Source organism: Pteropus medius, unplaced genomic scaffold (assembly GCF_902729225.1).
Source record: "Pteropus medius unplaced genomic scaffold, Ma_sr-lr_union100, whole genome shotgun sequence".
In the NCBI taxonomy this organism is placed as follows: Eukaryota; Metazoa; Chordata; class Mammalia; order Chiroptera; family Pteropodidae; genus Pteropus; species Pteropus medius.
This window is the reverse complement of record NW_024344378.1, coordinates 60101118-60125542: the sequence shown is the minus strand read 5'-3', so window position 1 is coordinate 60125542 and position 24425 is coordinate 60101118. Positions and strand designations below refer to the sequence as shown.

Below are 24425 nucleotides of genomic sequence, written 5' to 3'. Positions count from 1 at the left end.
AACTTGATATTCTGATAACTCTAAATTGCTTGTGGTTGTTTGGCATGCTGTTTGCTTGCTCCTAATTCATCCTTCCAGACTCAACTCAATCTTTATCTCTTCCAGAAACTCTTTACTGTCCTCCTAGCCTCTTCTGAAAACTCTCTATCCTCACAATAGCACCTGTGCTTGCCACAGAATGCATGATCTGCCTATAAAAATATCTACATCCTTTATGAGGCTGAACTTTTCCAGGCATCTTAGTGTTTTCTCACTTATGGCTAGAGCTCAGAATGTGTCTTAAACTAACTTCAGGGTATTCAGGGAGTGTAGATCAGCACACAGAAATGTGAGTCTTAAGCCACAGTCTCTTACTTATGTGTATGAAGTAATAGTTGATCATTTGAGATTGGCAGTAAGTAGAAAGGGTAGGCCACTATACATGATTGTTTATATTGTAGTTTTACCCTCAAAAGTAATACATTTCTAAAGGGCAGAGACCTTGCATTGTTTACCTTTGTGTTTATTCCTCACAGTGCTCAATATGATGTCCTGGGAAAAGTGGGTGCTCAGTATGTGCTTGAATTAAATAGCAACATACTACTAGAGTTAAGTATAAAGTAGAGGCTGGACCTATTGGACTGTTCTCTTTCTTGTATTCCTGAACTCAGCTAATCCACAGTTTAGGGATCTATTTAACCTTTTTATTCTTTCCAAGTAAGAAAAGAATGAATGATGCAGGTGATAGATTGAGCTGAGCTCGTAATCTGTTTTATTTGATGTAGCTAAATGCTGTATCAGTTATCACATGCCTTCAGTTTTATGTAGGCTATAAAGCCAGCGTTATTTCAAAAGAAATATTTGACCATTTTCAAATTCATCTGTATTTTACAATGCATTGCACTTAACCAAAAGTAGCCCAATGTAATGGAATAAAATTAGATGCATTTAGCCTGCCCCACCCCCCCTAAAAAAAGAGTACAGATTAAGCCTTATGTATTTGTACCATCTAGCTGTACATATGTCTGGGAACCTTTGAAATTTTCCTTGGATTGTTCTGGTGATTATTTTATTGGAATGGAGTAGCAAGTAGGACTAGATCTGGGTTGTCTAGATAGTAGCCAATAGCCATATATTGTTATTTAAATTGAAATAAATTAAAATGAAATAAAATTTGAAATTCAGTTGCTTGGTTACACTAACTACATTTCAAATGTTCAGTAAACACATGTAGTTAGTGGCCATAGTCTTGGACAGTACAGAAAGTTTTGTTCTGCATTGCACTAGGTCATATCTCTAAGGGTCCTTCTGTGTTTGATGTCTTGCTGGTCTTGCTACCTAAAAGCTGATGCTGATCTTCTTACAGGGAACATTAGAGATTTATCAACATTCTTTGGTCACATTTTGAATTTTTTCTAGATTATTACATGAAATAATTGAGTTGCTGAACAGAACTTGGTCAATTTTTTTAGAAAGATGTTTTCATTGTGATAGCATTTAACTATTAATTCATTTGTATTTTTTTCCCCAAAGAATCTGCCACCAGGGGGTGCCCTCAAACCTTTTGGAAAAATTGTGTGTGTTTCAGCCTTATTGCTAAGAGTGAAGTTCGTATGTAATATTTATTATTAATTCATACTAGGTAACTTAGGAATTAAATTAATTAAGTACTATAGTATATATGTATGCACATTAATTGATTTGTATGGCAAATTATTTTCCTAGTGTATGAGAAACTATCATTGAACTGTCTTAAAAATTACTTATAAGCAAAGATAAGTAATTTAAAAGTATTTTTTATAGTTCAAAAATATTCTTATTAAATTTAAAAGTATAAACTATAATAAAAAAATTGAAGTTATTGCTCACTTATATTTCTTGGACAAATTAAGTCCATTTTGCTTTTAGGACTAGAAAACTTTCATTACCATTAGCTCTTTCTCTGAAATCTTGTCATGTTGAGTTTGATTGCTGTCTACAAAAGATGGATAATAGTATGACTATATATTATTGAAACTGTCTGTTGGCTTGTATGTAACAGCATTGTGGTTTGGTGGTGTTTGCCAAAGTGATTGATGGACATGTCGTCATATGGTAATAGAAATGAGAGATGAGAAAGACCTATCAGAGCCTCTTGTGCTAGTGTGGAATTATCCCCTAAAGATAATCATTTACCATAACAGTATTGAGAAGTAAATTCTTTGCAGGCAGAAGATAATGAAGATGTATTAGTATGTTTTGTCTTTTCTAAGGTAAGACTACTCTGAGAATTTTATTATTAGCATAAAAAAAGAGATTATCAGTAAGTACTGTTTAGAGAAGAGCCTCCTTCATGTTTCATAAACCTTCACAATTATATTCTTCATGTATAATCTAATGAAATTTGTATGGGTAATAGTGTAGCTGTTTTCGATTAGAGACATTTTGTTTCAAGAATTAGATGAAGATATTCTTTCTGAATTGCTTATGTTCTCATATTAGTTGTTAATTATTTGGATTTAGGAGTACATGATGGCGAAATTTCCACACACATCTGCAAAAGCCCGTGAATTTTAAACCATTGATGGCTTGGTTTTTGAATGAAGTGAGAAACTAATGCAGAGTTATGTCTTGAGAAACAAAACAGTGATTGGGAGAGATTGGAAATCAAGATGAGAGGATTAGTAGGAAGGTTCTTTCTCACTTCATTTTTCCTTCCTCTTTCCTTTACTGGCTAATAAGAGTGGGTATGGGATTAGAGATTAAGAATAAAAGAAAATTCTATCATTTAGCACTCTTTTTTTCTCTTTCTGCTGTCAATAAATGATGGGGAGGAAAAGGAAGAGTCTAAAGCAGCCTGATTTATCCCATATTAAACAACTATCAGATTAATATGATGACAAAGATTATTTCCCATGTTAGTTATAGGACAGACAACTTTAAAAGGCTCTTTTGTATTATCCTTAAAACAGATTATTTCAAATGCTTATAATGAGCTGTGATTTTTATTAGTGCTTCCCAGATTTGAGTCATAGTATTTTGAAAATTCATAGAGAATCTCTTAATATCTGTTTGAAGACAAAAACCAAAGCAAACCAAAAGACAGTAGAGAGACTGGATGGCTTCTCAGCAGTCTTTTTCTCTGTGTCTCCACTGCTAACCTTGTTAGCACTCAGCCTTTTTTATCACCTTGCCTTCTGCCACCACATTCATTTTGTACCTTTTTTTGATTCCATAAGATAAAATTTCTGGACAGTTTTATTTAGGTCCACGAATTAGTTCAATGATTTGTGAAATATGCATTTTTTAAATATAAAAATATTAGGCTGGCTATTTCCTGAAAACCAATTGGACTTTATTAAAATTTAGAGAACATTTTTATTGAAGCCATAATTGTCATGGGTGATACACATGAGAGAGCACTCTGTGGTTGGCCTGTCAGACTTGCATGAGCATTCAGAAATTAAGGGGAATGAGTGAGTTTGTTTCCTTGTAAGTTGTCACGTTTTCTTCAAAATGTCAGCCTGAGTCATGAACAGATAAATGTTAGAGACATTCACCTTCTCCAGTAGATTTTTTTTACCCATATATAATTTAGTGCTATAATTGTTCTTTTTCTCTAATGTTTAATTTTTGTAGTCTAAAAACATTCCTGAAGAATAAATGGATCTGTAAGATCTTAATAATTCTGACTTAAGTTAATACTTTTTAATTTTTGAAATATGAACCTGTCTGTTGGACTTGAGAAGCTCTAGAGGTAGCTCTAGTAAGTTTAAGGTACAACATAGAAAGCTCAGTCCATATGCAATTGAATTTACTTTTCTAAAAAAAATAAATAAATAATAACTCCAGTATTTGTCCTAAACAGTGGTGATTCTGATAGGCAGTAGAGAGGAAGAAGAGGATGAGCTTTGTAAAATTATCTAACTGTGATAGAAAGTGTCAGTTAATTTAACAGATATTCTTATTGAGAATGTTACATATGGATATCACTGTCCTAGGTGTAGTAAATCAACATAAATTTTGTCTTAAGCACCAGAAAGCATGTCCATAAATAAGTACAACCTATCGCAGAAATCATAAGTGTCTTGTGAAAATAGGTACAGATAAATAATAAGAGGGAGAGTTAGTTACCTTCGAACTGGTAATTCAGTTTGGATAGACTTTGAAGCAGTGTTGCTTGAGCAAGACATTAAAGAGTTAGATAAATTTTAGAGCTGAGTAGGAAAGATATTCCAGTGTAGTGCAAATTGTATCTGGAAACACAGGTAGGTGCTAGAAAAGAGTAAATTGCTGAGTTGCCTAGTATATAAAATGCATAGAAGGTGGTGTGTGTGTGTATGCTTAATAAGACTAAACAATAATCTAGAGTGAGATAGCTTGATTTTTAGTTCGTGGAGTTTGTACTGTATTGAAAAGGCAACAAAAAGCCAGTGAAAGCTTTTAAGTGGAGCAGGGACACACCAGGGTGTACTTGGGCAGAAACTGAAGGTAGGCTAGCAGCAGGGCAGCAGTTAGATTATTGCAGTAATCTTGGTAAGATTAGATGATGGTCTGAGTCAGGGTAGTTTAGTAGTGATTAAAAAGAGGTAATGAATATGTAAGGCCCTGCTGGATCAGCTGGATCAGTCAGTAGGACTTGGCAGTTAATTGATGTGGGGGTGATGAAATAAGGAGGAAGCTCCAGAAAGGTCGGAAATTATTGGCCCATTAGATAATAATACTTTGCATTTGTGTATGGAACTTTAGAATTCATAAAACAGTTGTATCTGACCCTTCAAAACTCTGTAAGTTTAACAGAGTTAGAATTATTTTTATTATGTATGAAGAAATAAAGAATTCAGGGGTTTTTCTGTGTTAATATAGATAGTAAATATGGATCTGGGCCTCTAACTGTATGTAGTTTTCCAGTTTCTTGGCCAGTACTCTGTTCTTTAAAATACCCTTCCTTGGGAAAACTGGGAAGAAAAGTCCTGACATCTAGCCCCAATGTATGCCACTAAGTTTGAATATAGGAGATTGCTTTACTTTCTCTGTGCTTCAGTTCTCTAGATATCTTACGCTTTTTACTTTGCAAGGATACTTTCAGGATGAAATGTAATGTTTTTTATTTTTATTAACTCTTTGTTTAGCAAATAATAATGAGTACTAAATACTTGGTACTGAAATGCAAGATATATAAAATACAATTTCTGTTTTGGCAGTGTTTCATAATTAGAGGAGAGTAGAAAAACATGTAAATAAATAATTATAATAAATTATAATAAGTGCTACTTCATTCCAGGTGCATGTGTGTGACTATGAGTCACAGAGGAAGGAGTAATAATTTTGATGTGTAATTCGTTGTTTAACTGTATAAAATGTTAAACAAGGCAGAGAGTAAAATATACATTATCATCATAATAGTAGCTACTACTTGTTGAAAGCTTCTGAAAGTCAGGGAACCCCTACAGTTGCTGGTAGTCACCACAATCTAGGAAGAGGCAAGGAAGGATTCTTCTCTAGAGCTTTCAGAAGGAGCATGACCCTACCAACACCTTGATTTCAGACTTCTAGCCTCCAAAACAGTGAGAAAATAAATTTTTGTTGTTTTAAGCCACCCAGTTTGTGGTACTTAGTTCTCTTAGTTCCAGCCACCCAGGGAAACTAATATAGTGTGGTAGTGACATAAGAATTAAATGGTAGTCTCTCAGGTTGTGGGGTCAGGAGTTGCTTGGGAAGGGGCATGAGGAAACTTTCTAGGGTGATGATAATGTCCTGCATCTTGACATGACAAAAAGCATATATCAAAAGCCTTAAAAAAAGCCTCTGCTTTTTGATATAGCATTTTCATTTGTAGAGATATTTAAGTAGATGTACAAAGATGTATGTACAAGGATATTCATCACAGTAGTAATTATAATAGTGGAAAATTGGCAGCAACCTGTAAATCTATCATAAGAGAAATGGGGAAATAAATTATGCTGTGTTCAAATAGTATATTAATACCTAGCTATTAAAAATAGTGATGTAAGGTTATATTTATTTACATGGAAATGCCTATTATGTAAATGAAAACAAAATACAAACTCATAAAATTTAGACCTTTATATAAATTTTTGGAGAATTTTCATTAAAGAAGATTATTAGTAACTTTTAAAATTTTTACTAGGATCTAACTAAATTTAGAGCAATAGATAAAAGGGAATTACTCAAGGTGTTTATTACATTCATCGATTTGTGATTGGTCATTTTTTAAAAGCCGTTTGCTATAAACTGTTTGAAGAAGTAGATCTATGGAAATTTTCTGTTTTAGTAAAATGACACTAGTTTTCTGATTTTTATGAACTACAGATTTCACTTATTCAAAGTTCAGTAGTCAATTTTTATATACTACTTTTTGTTTGCCAGGCACTGAACTTAGTCATGTATGAATATGTCTTTAGTGTTAGAACACTCTTCACTGATTTAATTTTAGTTGATCAAGTAGTCTAAGAAAGAAGAAATAAATATGGATATTTAAATCATCCATAATGTTTAGACATTTGACAAATATCATTACTCCATTTTAGTAGTTTGTCCATGTTTCTGTCTGCTGAAGAAAGAAAGATAGTCTCTCCACAGTCATTATGATGAGGTTGCAGTAATTACTATCCTTCAAGGTTAGAACTGATCTACTGAGGGGTCACATGAATAGCATAGGGCTTTCCGCTGTGAGATTCATGAGGTCTGTGATCATGTCTGTTATTGTTTACGGTTCTGTCTTTATTACTGGCATGGTGTCGGCACATATGGCACATAATAAATACTCTGATATTTGTTTACTGGCCAATTGAATGAACAAACAGATCTATAGTCTAAAGAGAGGAGTTGGGAAAAATAGCATTATAATTTTGAAACTCAATTCTGAATGAGACATATACATAATCAATTTGTGAGACTAGAATTAAAAGACAAATATGTACACATATATACACAGAAACACACAAGTATGCAGAAACACTTGCTACACGTAATTATGTAGACTATCCAATAGAGGGCAGGACTTTACTTGTAGGAGAATTTAATGAAGCTTTCTTTTTTACCATAATGTAAATGTTTATTTTCCTTTATAATCATCATCATTATTATAAGTAAATAATATTATAACATATTACATATAAATAAGTATTATTTACTATTTAAGGTTCTTGCTACAATTGAAGTAAAATGATTAACATTTTAAAAACTTTTATATCTTGGTTTGCATTGTACAGATTAATAAGTATTAAATAATAATTCATGAAAGGTAAGATTTGCATAAAGATGCTAATATATGAGAAGGCATAGATCATGCTAATTTTTTAAATTACACATTTTTATCTCAAACAGTAGTTGAGTTGGTCATATTCTCAAATGACATTTTTATGTTCTCATTTTTGTTTCCAAGGCAGCATTAGACATAAGTCTGAAGTGTTGACAGTTTTGAAGAAGTCCAGTGCAGTAATGCTTTATCAGATAAATAAGTGATATTTTAAAGCTTGTGACAGTCAGCAAAGCATGGCAGCAGTTACTCATATGTCAGTTTTAAAAGACAAGGACAGGTACCCAAAGGAGAAGAAGCCGTCAGCCTATTTAGACACTTAAAGTTAAATGTGTTTTGGTTAAAAATGTTTAGACAGACACTTCTCCCTATCCCTCCTGTATCATACAGCTAAAAACTCTGGACACTATGTAAACATAAGAAGTCTCTGAAAGATGGAGAGAAGACTGACTCGTTCAGGTCTGTGGGGCCCTATGAAAGGTACAATACCAGGGTGGTGTTAGTAGAGGCCTGGTGGGGAGCCTGAACTCTCACCCCAATCCAGTGACATCAAGATGCCTCTCTCTCTCCCCGCTCTGAGAGTCAGTTAAGGCTAAGTAGAGAACCTGAGTTTCTACTCCCAACTGGTAGTAATGTGTGGCTCTCCCTTCTCCTGTCACAGATGGCCTGCTAAAACAAGATTTAAATAAGATCCAGAACATAATACTTAGAATATCCAGTTTTCAATAAAAAATAACTCATCTCCAAGAACCAGGAAAATCTCAAATGAGGAAAGACAAACACCAACCCTGATATAAGACAGGTGTTAGCATTATCTGATGAAGCTTTTAAAGCAGCCATCACAAAAAGGCTTCAATTAGCAATTACAGACCTGCTTGAAACAAATGAAAAAAATGGTCCCAGCAGAGAAATAGAAGCTATAAAGAAGAACCAAATGGAAATTTTAGAACTGAAAAATACAATAACTGAATTTTTTTAAATGCGATGGATGGGCTCTATTGAGAAATGGAATAACAAATGATGAACTTGGAAAAGAATAATAGAATTACTCAATCTGAACAGCAGAAAGAAAATAGATTTAAAAAAAATTCATCTATATCAAAATCTAACATTTATGTCATTTTACTACTGAAAGGAGAGGAGAAAGAGGGCAGAGCTATAAAAAATACTAAAATAGTAGCCAAAAACTAGAAATAATAGCTGAAAATCCCCCAAGTTTGACAAAAGACATAAACCTACAGCTTCAAGATGGTGAGCAAACCCCAAACCACATAAACCCCCAAAATTCATGCCAAGACACATCATATTCAAACTTCTTAAAACTAAAGGCAAAGAAAGGAAAACATCAAGAGAGAAATGATACATTGCTTATAGGGAAAGCAATTTAAAAGACAGCGGATTTCTTATCAGAAAACACAAAGGCCAGAAAGAAGTGATAAAAGAGAAGTATCAACCCAGAATTCTGTATCCAGTGAAAATATTCTTCATGAATGAAGGAGACACCATGACATTCTTAGATGAAGGAAAAGAAAGAGAATTTGTTATTAGTAGACCAATCCTAAAAGAATGTCTAAAGGAATTTCTTGAAACAGAAAGGAGAGGATAAAAAATGGGATCCTAGAATATCAGGAAGGAAGGAAGAACAAATAGAAAGAGTAAAAATATAGTAAATATAATAGATAAAATATAATAAATATAATAGACTTTTCTTGAATATTCTAAATTGTGTTTGACATTTTCTTTCACTGTTTTCAAAAATTAAAACTTTAATATGGTTCTGAATGTATGTAGGGAAATTTTGAAGGCAATTATAAATGGGGGTGGTAAAGGAACTTAAAATAAGGTAAAATTTCTACACTTTACTAGAGCTGGTAAGATATTGACACCAGTAAACTGTGTTAAGTTATATATAATGTAATGCCTAGAACAGCCAGTAAAAAAAATTATTCAAGATTAGAATTTAGCTATCACTCACTTCCCCATCACCATTAACACAAGCTTTATTTCTACTTCCCCTTTTTTCCACTATAATTATATTTATTTCAATAAGATCACTATCTTGTTTTATTAGTAGGATGGTAAAAACACTGTATTTAAGATATTGCTTTTCCACTCTTACACAACTTTTTGTTTTCCCCAGAGTTAATAATTGTGTTGTTTACTTGCTTAGTTTTCTATATACCTATGATTTATTGAACCTCTGACCCCCTGAATTGCAAATATCTTCCTATTCATCTGAATATTCGTTTCTCCACCGAATTAATTTCAAGGGAGTGCTAAGTAAGCAGCAGTTGGAGTTTAGAGCTTTGGTATAAAGACAATTCTTAGTGTTAGAAGCTCTGTATAAAACCAGAGTGAATATAAGTTGTCTTTGTTACTTTTTCTATTTACACACAATGTAAATGTTTTCTATTTCTGTCCAGCTGCAGATAGATGAATAGATATTCCTTTATATCAGCTTATAGCAAAGGAAATCTATAGATATTTGTGAAGACTCTGTATCTTCATCAATCCCAAACATTGGTCACATAGGGAAGTAGGGAGAACTGTGGAGTGGAGGTGAGAATGCTTGGGTTCTAGTTCTGATTAATTGCTTAATTGACCGTTTCTATCTAGGATGATCAGGGAACTTCCTTCGCCTCAGTTTCCTTTCTCTATAATAATGACAGGATCAGACTGGATTATAAATGTGACCTCTTCTAGTTCAAAAGTGATTTCAAGTAGATAAATGATTTTTTAAAATCCTGACTAGGTGGTATCTCAAAATTAAGAGTTTTGTCATTTTCAGTACTTTTAAAGAAGTAACCTGATATTTAGAGTGAAATTGTATTAAAAGGCCTAAAGTAATTTCTAAAGCTGTGTTGCAGAGAGGAATTATAAGACAAAAATAGGCCATGAATGTCATCTTTGTTATGCTTCAAAGTATGATATGAGAATTGTAGTTTTAACTTCCCAAGAGTGCTTGGAAAAGGAAAATTCTAAGGTCATCAGAAACTTCATTGTTTAGTATCCAGTAGGTTAGATTTGACACATATAATATGCTTTGAAATAATTAGCATGGTTTTTATGGTGATTTAAGTTATCACCCCAGCTAGAGGGCTTCTGAGATAGTTCTTGATGATCTAGCAGATTTTAGTTGATGGGCAGAATATACTGTTTTTTTGTTTGTTTGCTTGTTTTGGCAAGTGTTTTACTTAATTGTGAATGTTGATATAAGAGATATTTGATATTTAGGAGTTTTCAGAGGGCATTAAGGTGAATCACATATATTTGGAAATGAATTTGTAAGTTTACCTAAGTTCACTTAAGTGCACCTGTTGATAATGTGCCTTATAGGATCTTGTGAAAAGTAGGTATGTAATTTAAGTTCATAACAAACATTTGTTCATTCACTGATAACATTTTTTGGTTTTCAGGTACTTGAAGAAGCAGAAGCTCAACATTTATATCAGTCCATTTTGCCTGATATGGTAAAAATTGCTCTCTGTCTGCCAAATATTTGTACCCAGGTTAGTGGAAATAACTTCTTCATTAGTAGCTTTCTTGAGACTCACAATTGAATTTTATTTAAACTCTAATGACCAAGGTCAAAGAGGGAGAAGAGAGATAGAAAACAGTTTTTGCCAAAGAATATTATGATTTTGCTAGAAAAGGTTAGAGGCTTAGAGAGAATGCTGCAAAAGGACATTAAAAATGCAGGATTCAATTTCTGAGCTTTGGTTTACACTGTTGAAGTTTGCTTACTCAAATTTCTTTTTCTCTTTTTATTTAAACAGTCTCTAACTTACAAACAACAACCAGTAGTCATTACTTCAAAACACACTAATGGATTTAGAACATTTTATCTTCCAAATGACTTAATGCTATCCACTTATTCCTCCCCCATCCCCAAAGTGGTAAAATGTATAACAAATTATCTTGTGGTATTCTCTTAACTTTTAAAAATAAATGAATCTGGTAATATTCTATTTTGTTTGGATCGTATTGTTTATTGCTATATAACAAATTACCTCAAAATTTAGTGGCTTAAAACAGCAAACATTTATCTGAGTTTTTGTTGTTCAGGAATTTGGAAGTAGTTAGCTGCGTGGTTTTGTCTTAGGATCTCTTTTGTGGTTACACTCAGAATGTGGGGCTGCAGTCATCTGAAGGTTTGTTTGATTGAGACTAGAGGAGCCAATTCTGAGTTGGCTCACACACATGGCTGTTGCCATGGATCTCTCCATAAGCTGATTGGGTGTCCTCATGACATGGTTGTACCCCAGAACAAATGACCCAAGGGAGGGAGCGAGGAAGTTTCAGTGCCTTTTTTGACCTAGTCTCTGAAGAAACCCAGCTTCATTTCTACTGTTCTTCTATTCACTAGAAGTTGATTGGTAATCCAGCCCACATTCAAGGAGATGGTGATTAGACTACTTCTTAAAAGGATGGTGTATCAAAGAATTTGTGTACATATTTTCAAACCACCATAAAAGGGTGTTGGTTTGTTCTTCATGCATTTCTTCTCATGTTTTTCTCAGTAGTGGCTTGGATTTGCCTTTGTCTTTTATTTCTAGGGCCAGTCCCCTTGCTGCATTGATCCTAACCAGGGTTCTGCTAACACTGTTGCTCCACAGAAGCCCTGGGAATATTTTAGGTGGAACAGTTTTTGAATGTGTAGGGTGGTTTCACATATTATTGCGGTACCCCTAAAATGACAAATATAGCCATTGAGACAACCAAAAACCATTTCCAAATGCCAGAGGACCATGCTACCACCTTCAATTGAGAAACACTGAATATTTTTCAGTGTACCATAACTTTAATTTTACCTCATTAATGCATTGTGTCTGAAGCAAGATTTTTCTATTGGGCAGGGTAAAATGTATTTTAAAACTCATCTTGCTATTTATGTTGGAAGTTATAGGCATACCTTGGGCATAGTGCGGATTTGGTTCCAGACCACCTCAATAAAATGCATTTCGCAATAAATTTCCCAGTGCATGTAAAAGTTATGTTTATACTATACAGTATAGTCTATTAAATGTGTACAACAGCATTATTTCTTTAACAAAAAAACACAGTACTTTATTGCTAAAAAAAAAATGCTAAAAATCATCTACGCCTATTGGAAAAATGGTGTCAATAGACTTACTGGATGCAGAGTTGCCACAAACCTTCAATATGTAAAAAAACTCAATCAAAAAATGTATGCCTGTATTTGCTTGCTTATGTTTCATGTTTATTCTTTATCCTTTCCCTCTTTGCTTTCTTCTGTACCTAGTAAAATCTCTCACTACCTTTAAGGCTCAAACTTTTACTTCCCCTGCGAAGCCTTCCTACCTCCTCCAGCCAAAGTTAATCTCTCCTATAGCACTTCGATCATACTTAGCACATTATTTTGTAATTTATGTCTTTATATATCTTCTATTAGATTATAATCTCCCTGAAGGGAGATCCTCTTTACGTCCCCAGGTTTAACATGGTGCTTAATTAAATGCTTTTTGAATTCAGTGTATAGTTCGTAATTGACAGTACAGTATATCGCCTTTAGACATGAATCTTGAATCACTTAATCTTCTCTTCCCCTCATGCTTAGGAGAGTACGTTTCCATATTTTATTTAATATATATATATATATATATTTATATATATATATATATATATATATATTGTGTTTAAATTCCACAAGCCTAAAATATCACCATTAATTTTTAAAATAATTTTTGTGGATAATTTGGTAAATATGGTAGTTAAAAACTCATTTTTTACTAAAAGCAAGTACCAGTTTACTTTAAGCCATTGACACACTGTCACTTTTCTAAACTGATTGCTGGGTTGTAAATAAATGCATAGGATGGGAAATGGGGATCAATATGAACTATTTCCTCTTTCTTAGAAATGGTGATTGGTAAGGCCTAAAAGAAGAAAGAATTTTGGATACCAAAGTGAAAATAAATTCTCTATGTTTTCCTTGTTTCTTTTTGTATTTTTCCAAGAGAAATAGTTGAACTGCAAGTTTAACCTTTTCTTTTTCTAGCATGCGCTTATTCTAGCAATGATGTGTGTTTTCTGTTACTTGGAGAAAAGTTCATTGTTAACAGCATTGCAGTTTTGATTCATCTTGCCTGCCTTTCCTCAGTTTCATTTTGGGTGTTGATTCCATGCATACTGGTTTGAGATTAATGAAAATATCCAAGATTCTTAGTTCTGGGTCTTATTGAAAGAAAGAAGGAAAAGCACCCACTGGAGCATTTTGAAACTTAGCAGTTTATATGTAAATTGGCAGTTGGTCTTTGGCTTTACCATCTTGTCTTTAAACATTTTGTTGAAACATTTAAGATAGGCTTAAACCCACTGGATATAATATTCAGGTCCCGTGGATTATACTGAAACTGAAAGGTCAGTGAATTTGGGTTTGGTACAACTAGAAGGCAATTCAGATATCAGAATTTTAAAGGAAAAATGTCCTGCTTTTTCCTTGACTTGAATAACTGTATAGGAAATACCTATCTTCTTACAAATTATACATGAGGCTGTATACATATATTCTATTAATTGCTCTCATAAAATTAGATTCAGGTCTCATAAAGAAATTGTCAATGTGAACTGCGATTCAGAATTCTAAGGGAAAGACTTATTTATTAAATTATTTTCCTTAGGTCATTTTATTTAGGACTAAAAGAGAAAAATTGCTCTAACAATTTTTAATATAAGTGAAAACAAAATTTAGCATATGCAATAATAGCTAAACTCAACATCATATTTTTCTATTTCATCCTTTGTTTTAATTTTTCATTAAGTGGGTTATGTGTTTTTAATTCTTACTTGCTAAAGCAATATTGTTTGTTTTTTTTTAACCAGTATGTAATGTTTTGTGTTCTCTTCACTCTCATTATTATTGATTTGAAATCTGCAGTTAATCCAACACAGGTACATTTTTCCAATCATCCTTGATGAACTGCCCTTGACTCCAATAGTATTGTCGATTTAAGAATTCAAGAGTGGCCTGAAATTATTCCTACCTTAATTTAGCAAATGCAATTTGATGCCTCTGCTTTTAAAATTGCTAAACTAATTACTGCTCTTCTTGTCTTTGTTTTTTGTTTCCTCTGTCAGCCAATACCACTCCTGAAACAGAAGATGAATCATTCCATCACAATGTCGCAGGAACAGATTGCCAGTCTTTTAGCTAATGCTTTCTTCTGCACATTTCCACGGCGAAATGCTAAGATGAAATCAGAGTATTCTAGTTACCCAGATATTAACTTCAATCGGTATGTTTTCAGAGAACATCTCTTTAACAGTGAAATAGAGAAAGGTGGAAGGGACTAATAATATGTATTGAGTAATATGCTATAGGTTAAACATTTACTATACCTTTAATAATTTATTCTTTATAATAAATTGAATTGTTATATTTTTGCCATTTTGCAAGCAAGATAATTAAAAGTTCATAGATATTACAGAACTTGCTTAAGGTTGTCGATGAAGAAACGTCCAAACTGTAGAGAATTTTTGAGCCAAACTATGACACTTGCCAGGAAGAAAATCTCAACAGATTGAGAAAATGCTCTAGAGAATGGCAGTTGTACAATTTATTTTATACATTAGACTCAAAGGAGGAGACGTAAGGTGGGTTACACTGTCCATTGGTGGTAGATTAAGGCGGCAGGAGAAAGCAAAGCTGGGAAACCTCGAATTGGATAAGAAGTAAAACATATACTTCTTTTATATTGGTGGATACCAGATAGCTAATAATTAACATGTACAGCACATTAGAGATGGTATTCAGGGAACAAGATAATAATGAGGGGCTCTGTCATCTCATGCTCTGGTACATGGATATGCCCCGAGGGGTCTCGAAAATAGAGATTACTTTGACATTCCAAGGGTGTGTTATCTTAAATGCAAAAAGACAATAGACAGGCTTACTTAAGGTAAAAATTAACTTTTGTTGAGGAAGCTATAGGCCTCTGATGTGGCTACCCACCAAGACTCCCTTTTAATTAGAGATTTTTATGTTTAGATCATCCTATGTGGTTACATTCAGTCTCTTGAGTTTCTGAGGCATGCCACGCAGGCCACCCCTAAGCTTGTCAGGTTTACTATATGGCCCCTTTTTCATCCACAGGGTCGAGGAGCCAATAAGTAACAGAGATGAGGTTCAATCTCAGGTCTGTCTTGCTCTGTGACCCATATTCTTTCTACCTTGTCAGATTGTCCTCCTCTGAGTGCCCTGGATTCTTTATGCCTCTTCAGTGTGATTATTCACAAGAACATTTATTGAAAATTATATTCTTTGTGTGCTGAAATAATGTTAAATCTGGAGTATAAGTCCTCTTTTCTGTGAAGAGTGAGTTTAAAGTCATGAGGCTGATGACTTTATGAGACTTGAAATATATACTTGTTAAGATGAAAAGCAAAAGTGAATGTTGACTTTGACTTTTTGTAGACATGACTAATTTATTAATGTAATATTTTTAAAAGGAAGACAAAGCAATGCTTATTTTATTTGACTAAAACACTTCATTGCGAATGTATTGATAAAGTTTCAAATTCTAACCATTTTCCCAAATGACTTCTCTCCATCATCTACAGAAATAAAAACATTATAAAATCTTCTTGGCAAATGAATATCATGTTTCTCTTCCTTCCAACTCCTCACCCGCATTTTCCCCCTCCCACATCCCACCTTCCCCAGCAAACCTCTATTTCTTTCTTTTTTCATCTGAGAATTATCTTTATGGCATCTGTGGATAGAATGTAAGTTTCCTTCCCTAATATCAGGGAGAGGTCTTCAGAAAATTGTTACAATATATGCTCTTTCTCAGTAGGCTGTGTGTAATGTCTTCTTCCACTACCTCCTTCTAATCCTCACCTCATGCCTCTGAAGGTGGGGCAATGTGGGTAGAGTGCAGAGTAGGAGGTGTAGTCATGGAGCAAAATTATGCCATTCTCTTTTTGTGTTCAAAGATGAGTGATGCATTAATGCCACTTATTTAATTTACCTTTTTGTTGTTTCTTTAAAAACTTTTTATATTGATTTAATTTTAGACATGTAAAAAATTGCAAAAATAGTACCAAGAATTCCTGTACACAACTCACCCAGCTTCAGCTTACATTAACATTACTATATAACGATATTGTGTAACATACTATTAACCATAGTAAAATTATCAAAACCAGGAAGTTAACATTGGCACCATGCTATTAACTGAACTACAGGCCTTATTTGAATTACAGCAGTTTTTCTACTATGTTTTTCTGTTCCAGGATCCCCTCAGTTTCCACACTGCATTTAGTTTTCATGTTTCCTTCACCTTTTCCTTAGTTTTTCTTTTTCTTCCATGACTATGACACTTTTGAAGACTACTCGTATAGTTATTTTTCAGAATGTTCCTCAGTCTAGGTTTGGCTGACATTTTTTTCACAAATAGAATGAGGTCATACATTTTGGCAGAAATACCACAGAACTGATGTTATGTCCTCAGTGTGTCCTGTCAGTGGGCTCATGGTAATCACCTGGCTAAGGTGGTGTTTGCTTGGTTTTCCACTGTATAGCTACTGACTTTCCCTTGGGGATTAATAAATATCTTGGGGAAAATATGTTGACACTATGCAGACATTTTGCCTTACATTTCCCTTCACTAATTTTAGCCTCCATTGGTGGATCTTGTGTGCAAGTTATTACTGTAGGGTTTGCCTATTGTGATTTTTCTAATTCCATTTTTCCTTCTATATTTATTAATTGGAATTCTGTTGTAAGGAAGAGCTATTCCTTCCCTTTCCCAATTTTTTGTGTTGGAATGGACTTACAGATATTTATTTTATTCTATGAGTTAAAATTTAACATTATCATTTATTTTGCTTCTTAAATTGTTCTAGCTTTGGCCATCAGGGCTCCTTCATGTTGGCTTCTGTGTTCTTTTAACAGGCTGCCAACCTTTATTTTGAACATTTTATACTTTCTGGCATCACAAGATGTTCCAGGCTCATCTTATATTTTCCATGACCCAACTCTGGAATCAATCATTTTTTCAAACAACGAACTCTTGTTTTATTGGAGAATGATATTTAGAAACCAAGATCTGGGTGTTCGTCGTTACTAGAATGTCGTTGTTTCTAATGCCACTTACTTTTATATGAGTGGGATTTCTGACAACTCCACAAGTTAGTGGAAAATAGATTCACAGATTCTCTGCAGTGACAAGAAAAATTATCCTCAAAGACATTATTTTTAACTTCTTGAAATTTAGATACTTCTCTTAAGATGGGAAAAATTCTAGAATTTAGCTGGTTAGTACCTAATATAAATTTTGATTAAAACCAAGACGTAGACACTTCATCACATGTATCGTGTTTTATTTTATATATATCTGTTTGGCAAATGAAAGCGTAGCAGATGATTTAAGTATAAGAATACTTTTAGACTAATAATTCTTAGGCTATATTTTTAAGGCTTTCAAACATTACAATATCAATGAAAGTGTGTTACTATATACAGTTACTTTCCATTATTAACACTAAAGAGGAGTAGGGCAACAAACAATGAAAAGTAATATCATACATGTAAGAGAATTTTTTTTTAAATCCAACGATGGTATCCATTTTGTATCATACCTGCTTTGGTTGCTAAATACCAGGGACATGTTTTTAATCTTTTTCAAATAGATACATTAGCCAAGTTTGTTTTAAGAGAATAGTATTTAGTCATTTAGTTTAATTCAGATATACAGAGAGCAATTACATTATTCTCCACTGTGTTAAGTGCTTTGGAATTACAAGAGGAGGGACAAGCTAGTTTTTGATTTCTGTGTCTTTCTCTTTTCCATATGGCTTTTATTCCTTCTTCAAGCCTCAGTTCATGTATCACTGGGTCTGATAGCTCTGATCCTGCCAGGGTAGCTTTGCTACTCCTCTGGGTTCCTCTGACAGCCCATATGTACCTCCATTATAAAAAGGAGAGGTGTACAACATTATGACACTGTATTAAAGAAGGCTATAATTTAATAAATGAAACTTTCCTTGAGAAAAATAACTTTTGAATGAAGTATGAAAGAATGAGTTGGAGTTTTTAACAAAGAGGAAAGGAGAGGTGATTGATTTCTAGGCAGGGGGAACCGCATGTACAAATACACTGTGGCGAGAAGGACACAGGCCCTGGGACTGAGAGACCAGTGTGGCACAGAGAGAGAGCAGGCTGCAGAAGTAGATCGGGGCCAGTAGGCCATTCTACTGTATCTGGTAGACCATCCTGAGGCAATAGGAAACCATTAAAGAATTTGATAAGAGGAGAGGGGAGGCTGGTGGACCTGATCGGATCTATATTTTCAGAAGTTTGTTGTGACTACAGTGTGGGAACCCAATAGAGAGGGGCCAGAGTACAAAGAGTTTACCCAATTGGAGAAGCTATTACAGTTTGCCAGGAGAGGAGGATAGCTGGGATAGTCTAGTGTTGGGAGTGAAGCTGTGGAGTTTTTTGAAGGGCAAGTCATTGTGATGATAACGGACTATATTGGCCCATGAGTGAAGAGAGATAGGGGTACTTTCTAGGTTTCTATAACCAGGAATGCACCTTCAGTTTTCTCTACTTTTCCTACTGTACCACCTAGCCTGTTTTCTTATAAATTGCTTGTTTAATTCTTTCTGTGGAACAAGGATCTTACCTGTCCTGTTTTTTTGTTGTTATTTTCATTAAATCTCATGCATTGTAGATCTTCAATAAATTCTTGTTTAGTGAAATGAAAATAAATTTGAAGAGGAAACATTTGAGAAATCAGGTGACTGGTTATTGGCTGAGTGCTAGACTCCTTGTTCTCAGTCTACAGTCTTTTACTTTTCAAATTGCATTTTATTTCTAGGAATTAGGTGTTTTATTTTTAAGCCACATATAATTAAGCATTTTATCTTTGATTTCTTTAGTATTTGTGGTAGAAGTGAGAGAAAACAAAGAGCATAAGTATCTGCAATTGTAGTTGTATAAAGAACCTATTTATTAAATAATTTGAAAAATAAATAATTTTATCTACTAAACAAGTAGACTAGTAGCTAAGGGCTGCACATCTCTTGCAGGTTTTCTTTTTTAATATAGAAAAGGAAATAGTCATATTTTGTATGTAAGTAAAGAAGTGAAATTTAATTTTATAGAAATACAATTATCTGTGTCCATGAAGAGTATTGATTATATTAATAGTAAGGATTCATTGAACAGTAAGTAGTCTTTCTGTTTATTTGGAATAAATATTTGATCAATTCTAGGATCTGCAGAGATGCTATAAATTATAAAATTTCTTTTCAGAATTCTGAAGACAATCTCAGTGGTTCTAGGGTCTTTTCCCTTGTTTTTGGCTTTGTTAAAAGTAGATCTAATTAATAATGCTTTGAAATGAGTGTTTCAGTGGCCACTTACAATTTGTTTCTGTGGAATGAGTAATCAGCTAGTGCATATATCTTGATGCTCCCTAAGATAATCCTTTGCTGTCTTAGTTACACACTTTCTCAGAAGATTGATTCTTTGACTTAATTGTAGACTTTTAAAAAAATTTTTTTGTTATAAGAGCTGTGTATTCTCTAAGTTAAGGTTGTATCAGAAAGCCTCTTCTCTTAAAAAGTTATTTTTAAAAACTGTATTATGGCTATTTTCAAACATACTAAAAATAAAGAGAACAGTATAGTGAATCCATATTATAATCACCCAGCTTCAATACTTACCAGTGTTTTTTTGACTCTTTTTTTACCTATCCAACCCTATGTTTTTTTTCTAATATTTTAAAGCAAATTTTAGATGTTAAGTTTCACTCATTAAAAATTCAGTATTTAAACTTCTCAGAGATAACTTTAGTCTAGAGATAACTTTAGAGATAACTTTGGTAAGTTTTTAGCACTTTCCTCAGAAAAGCTTAAAGATCTCTGTGGATAACTATAATACAGTCCTCATTAGTAAAACAAGAAAAAGCACAAGAAAGGGAGCAGAAGGTTAAGCGTGATTAGATTAGAATCAGCAATTGTAGGTTTTAACAAGAAATAAAAAATTGTAAATGTAATACAATCTCAATTAAAAATATCTGTATCAATATACTACTGCTGTATTCACATCTGTATGTATGAACATGGAACTAGACTGACAAGAAAATGAATCAAAATATGATTATCATCGGCGGTGAGATAAAAACATTTGACACATTTACTTTATCATTTTCTATATATTTCAGACTTTATAATGAGCATATATTAGTTTTATAATCAGAAGAAAAAATAGTTTAAGAGAAGGAACGTGTCAATTACTAGAAATGGAGCAGAAGACAAAGTTAATAAAAAGAGTGGGTGATTTTTGTAATTTTTGGAATCTCACAGATTTTTTGAGTCTTTCCAAAAGAGCTAGTGTGGGTAGCTTCTTATTTATAGCCCTGTAGACACAGTATCATTACCACTCTTTCACCCTAACTATTCCATTCAGCATGTAAAAGGATAGTCCACAGGGTCTTCTGAGGACAGGGCACCTGTAATACTAACAGCTTTCTCTCAACAGTAAAATGGGCTGCAGGTTTGGGATGATTGACAGCTTGAAGTCAAGTCTTGGGAAGCTTGGCTGTTGTAACTTCCTATATCCTGCCACCAATTACCAGAATTCGTTAATTTTAGTATGTGTTTTCATTTTAAAGCATGTGTGCTTTTCAGCTGAACTTCTTCAGGGTACACTGGGACTTCTTGGCAACAGCATCTTTATCTTTTTCATTGTTCATGGACATTTATCCTGAAGACTGAGCTGGTTACCTCTGAGTGTCAGCATGTTAGGTTTGATGGGAAAAGAGGCTGAGCCATTTTTCTTAATGAAGGGAATATGGATTAGAACAGTGTAAGCATTTTATGTAAATGAATGTTTTTTATTTTGCTGAACATTATGTAATGCCTTATTCCAGCACAAATACCTGTGCTTACTCAACATTATCCGAAATATTTTTTTGCATGAGACTATCTCTTAAAATTAGTTAATATTTATTAAGTACTTGTCATGTACCTATCACTATGCTATGTTGAATCATCATGTTAATCTTATAAATTAGGTATTGTTGTTTTTCTCATTTTTCAGATGAAACGGAAGCTTAGAGACGGTAGTTTACTTCACCAAGTTAACTGGTATAATTGGGATTTAGACTTGGAAAAATATAAATGACCTGTAGAAGCTATGTCCTTTAATCATTCTACTATACAGCTTCCCTTTCCATGAACCATATTAATACTTCTTACCTCAAAGCTAGTCAGAAATTAGAACTATCCTTAAAAATAATTCTTGATCTGTAAAATGAACCATAGCCATTTATTAGTCCAGAGTGAGCATAAGAGATTTAAATTCAGTAGCATTTTCACCAAATACGAATTTAAGTAGGTTTGTCGAAGATTTGAAACTAGGCATACTCTTGTCTTCCTGGCTGATGGATGTTCTTTTGGTCACCAGAGCATTAAAAATTAATTAAGGCAGGTAAAGCCTATGGTAGTCTCTACAGTTGCTTTAGGTACTCCTCAGCAGCCTGGATGTCTGTACTTACCTCTTACTGAGATGGTATGTGTTTTAATAAGCCTAAACTAGCTTACAACAGGAACGACAACTATACGTGATCATTGATGCAGCCTATTGACAGCTCACTTTGAGTTTATCTGTGGAAATTTCTAGGTGGGGAAGCTTCTATACTAATTGGATCAGTGTGAGTAAATGACTCATCAGCAGAACTGGGACTTGAATATTGTCCTGTTTTCAAACTCAGTGATCTTTCATTATGTCTCACTTCCTCTCAAGAGCAAAATGCTCTGAGTGCACTCCAGAAATGGAAAACAACCAAAAGTGTCCCCTTTTTATATGCAGCTTATGAAAGGTCAAGTACCTAATTTGATGAGCCATTTGGTAAGGTGATTATAGAGCATTTTGTTGTTGTGTTTTCTTTTTACATGGTTGCTATTTATGATTATAGTTTCTGGCAGTTGGGAGCTGTGTGTGTGTGTATTTAGTCTCAAAAAAAGGTATGACCAGCTAGTCGATTGAATAAGAAAAATGGTTAAGAGTATGTGGTGGGATACTGACGTCAATAAATTGAATAAGTCTTCCTTTTTAAATTTATTGTTGTATTCTTCCAGCCCTGCTTAGTTATGTTAAATACTGTTGACCTTTTCCCCTGCTTGCCTTTCAGGGTCTAAACATTCATATAAAGGCTTCCAATGTGATTAGCATTGATGCTTCTAAGATTGCTTAGAAACTGATGGTCAGAGATTAATTGTGGGCTGCAGCAGTGGTCAGCCCAGGAGGCTTTTACATCTGCTTCTTCCCTGGATTGAAAATGCTGCTGGAGCCATATGGCAGAGTGCTTCACAGAAAAGCCAAGAATGACTTTCTGGCTGAGTTCCGGATTATCATTTGCTTCCATTTTAAAGTGGAGGTTATAATGCTTTGGTTTGATTTACTGTATACTAATGGGATTAATCCTGAACTTGAAATCACATGGTGGGTGTGTGTCTAGAATCCAATTCCAGTAATGTTATCAATATGCCATTTAGGGAAAGATTTTATTAATCTCTGTTTCTCTTTATGCGTATGGAAAGAAAAACACCGGTTAATAAATATCTGACCCTTGATTGACTTATTCCCTTAAAAATAAAAACTTTTATTTAGAACAAAAGAGAGGTTGTCAGACTAGCTTTTTTTCTGTTTGCGTTCTTTCATAATCTATAATTATCATTCAGTTAAATGCCAAAATGTCTTCCCTATGTGGAGAGGGGTTATTATGGCCTACTTTATTTTCATATGTGTGCATACACACCTGCTGACTCGAAATATGCCTTCAAATATTCATACCTAGTACTTGAAAATCTAAATTAAAAAAAAATGGTGTTGAAAAGTTAAAAAATTGGATGGTGCTTGATTATTATGAGAAGACCTCATTCTCTTTGAGTCTCTTGTCTTTTTTTCATTGTCTGTCTTTCTCTCTGTGTAAGTTTCTTTTTCTCATACCCTTACTTTATCTCCAGCCCATTTCTGTCGATCTCTTCTCTGTCTTCCCTGCTCTATCTTTCTGTCTCTCCTTTCTGGTGCACCATCCTCAGTTCCTTTGTCTTCCTCCTCCCTCCCAAAAGCTGTCCCTTAGATAATATATCACTCTTGTGATAACTTTCACTCATGCTGTTTGCCTGTGTTTTTATGTTATTTTTTTACTTGTTTTCATACGAGGAAAATTCATTTTATTTGGGTGGCTATACATAGTGCTATAAAGTTTCACAGCAGCAAAGTCTGAGAATTGACACAAAGGTTTTAAACCTATGTCATATCCCCTGACTTACTCAATACCTCCCCCTTTCCTCCCCACCTCCATCCCATGCACACTTCTCTGCTCTATCAGGAAGATGGGAAAGCATATTTGGTTACATAGTGATATGAAATTAGTTTTGGGGGCAGTGAATAGATTCTCCTTGATTTGTACCTCTAAGGTTTGGACCTCAAAAATAAACACTGCTGCTCATTTGTAGTGGGTGATAATAACAGCCACATAATCTTTAAGAAAGTCGATATTATGAGGATAATAAATCTGTAGTCCTAAGAGGCTCCTAATGTTAATAATTTGTCATCATGGTTATTATGAAATTTATGAACTTACACAGAGATTTTACACAGAGCTGACTATATGGAGAAGCTAGGGACATTTTTTATGTTTTGGAAATTCTTAAGGGCAACAGCCATTTTCTCCTCATAATGCAACAGTTCTGTGGAATAGGAACTTTTCCCCCTAAATTGAATTATATTGTACATAGATTCATCTCTAAAAAAAGGTGATGGCTGTCTTTTTATATCAATACTGCTTTCCTTTACTAAGTGCGAACCTAGAAAAGAATTTTGCAATGGATCCCACGGTATTTATTTAGTAATCTTACAGGATGCTTAATTAAACTGCCAAGTAGCTTTTTCATTTTGACTGTCATTCTTATTTAAACAAACTGTTCTGGTTGATGTGTTGCAAAAGGAACTAAGCTGAAACTTGTACTCTCAAAGATCCTTTCTTTTGGTAGGCAGCTGGATTTTTAAGAGTATTTATAATAAACGTTTTAGATAAAGAAGATCCTTTAGATGAGTAAAAAATATTACAAAGGACTATTAAAAATTTAATTTCTAAAAAATCAATTAGATTTTGGATTTGGTTAAAATGCTTTCTGACAGTATTCT

General features: G+C 33.8%; 1 protein-coding gene across 4 annotated transcripts in view; it reads left to right on the top strand.

Moving 5' to 3' along the window:
• The window catches only part of PARG (poly(ADP-ribose) glycohydrolase), a 114585-nt gene that overhangs the window by 34248 nt on the left and 55912 nt on the right, over positions 1-24425 (top strand). For all 4 annotated transcript variants that reach the window (XM_039872382.1, XM_039872385.1, XM_039872384.1 and 1 more), the window contains 2 exons: positions 10657-10749; positions 14339-14496. In XM_039872382.1, the coding sequence (XP_039728316.1) occupies positions 10657-10749; positions 14339-14496 (251 nt within the window). The remainder of the gene's footprint in view (positions 1-10656; positions 10750-14338; positions 14497-24425) is intronic.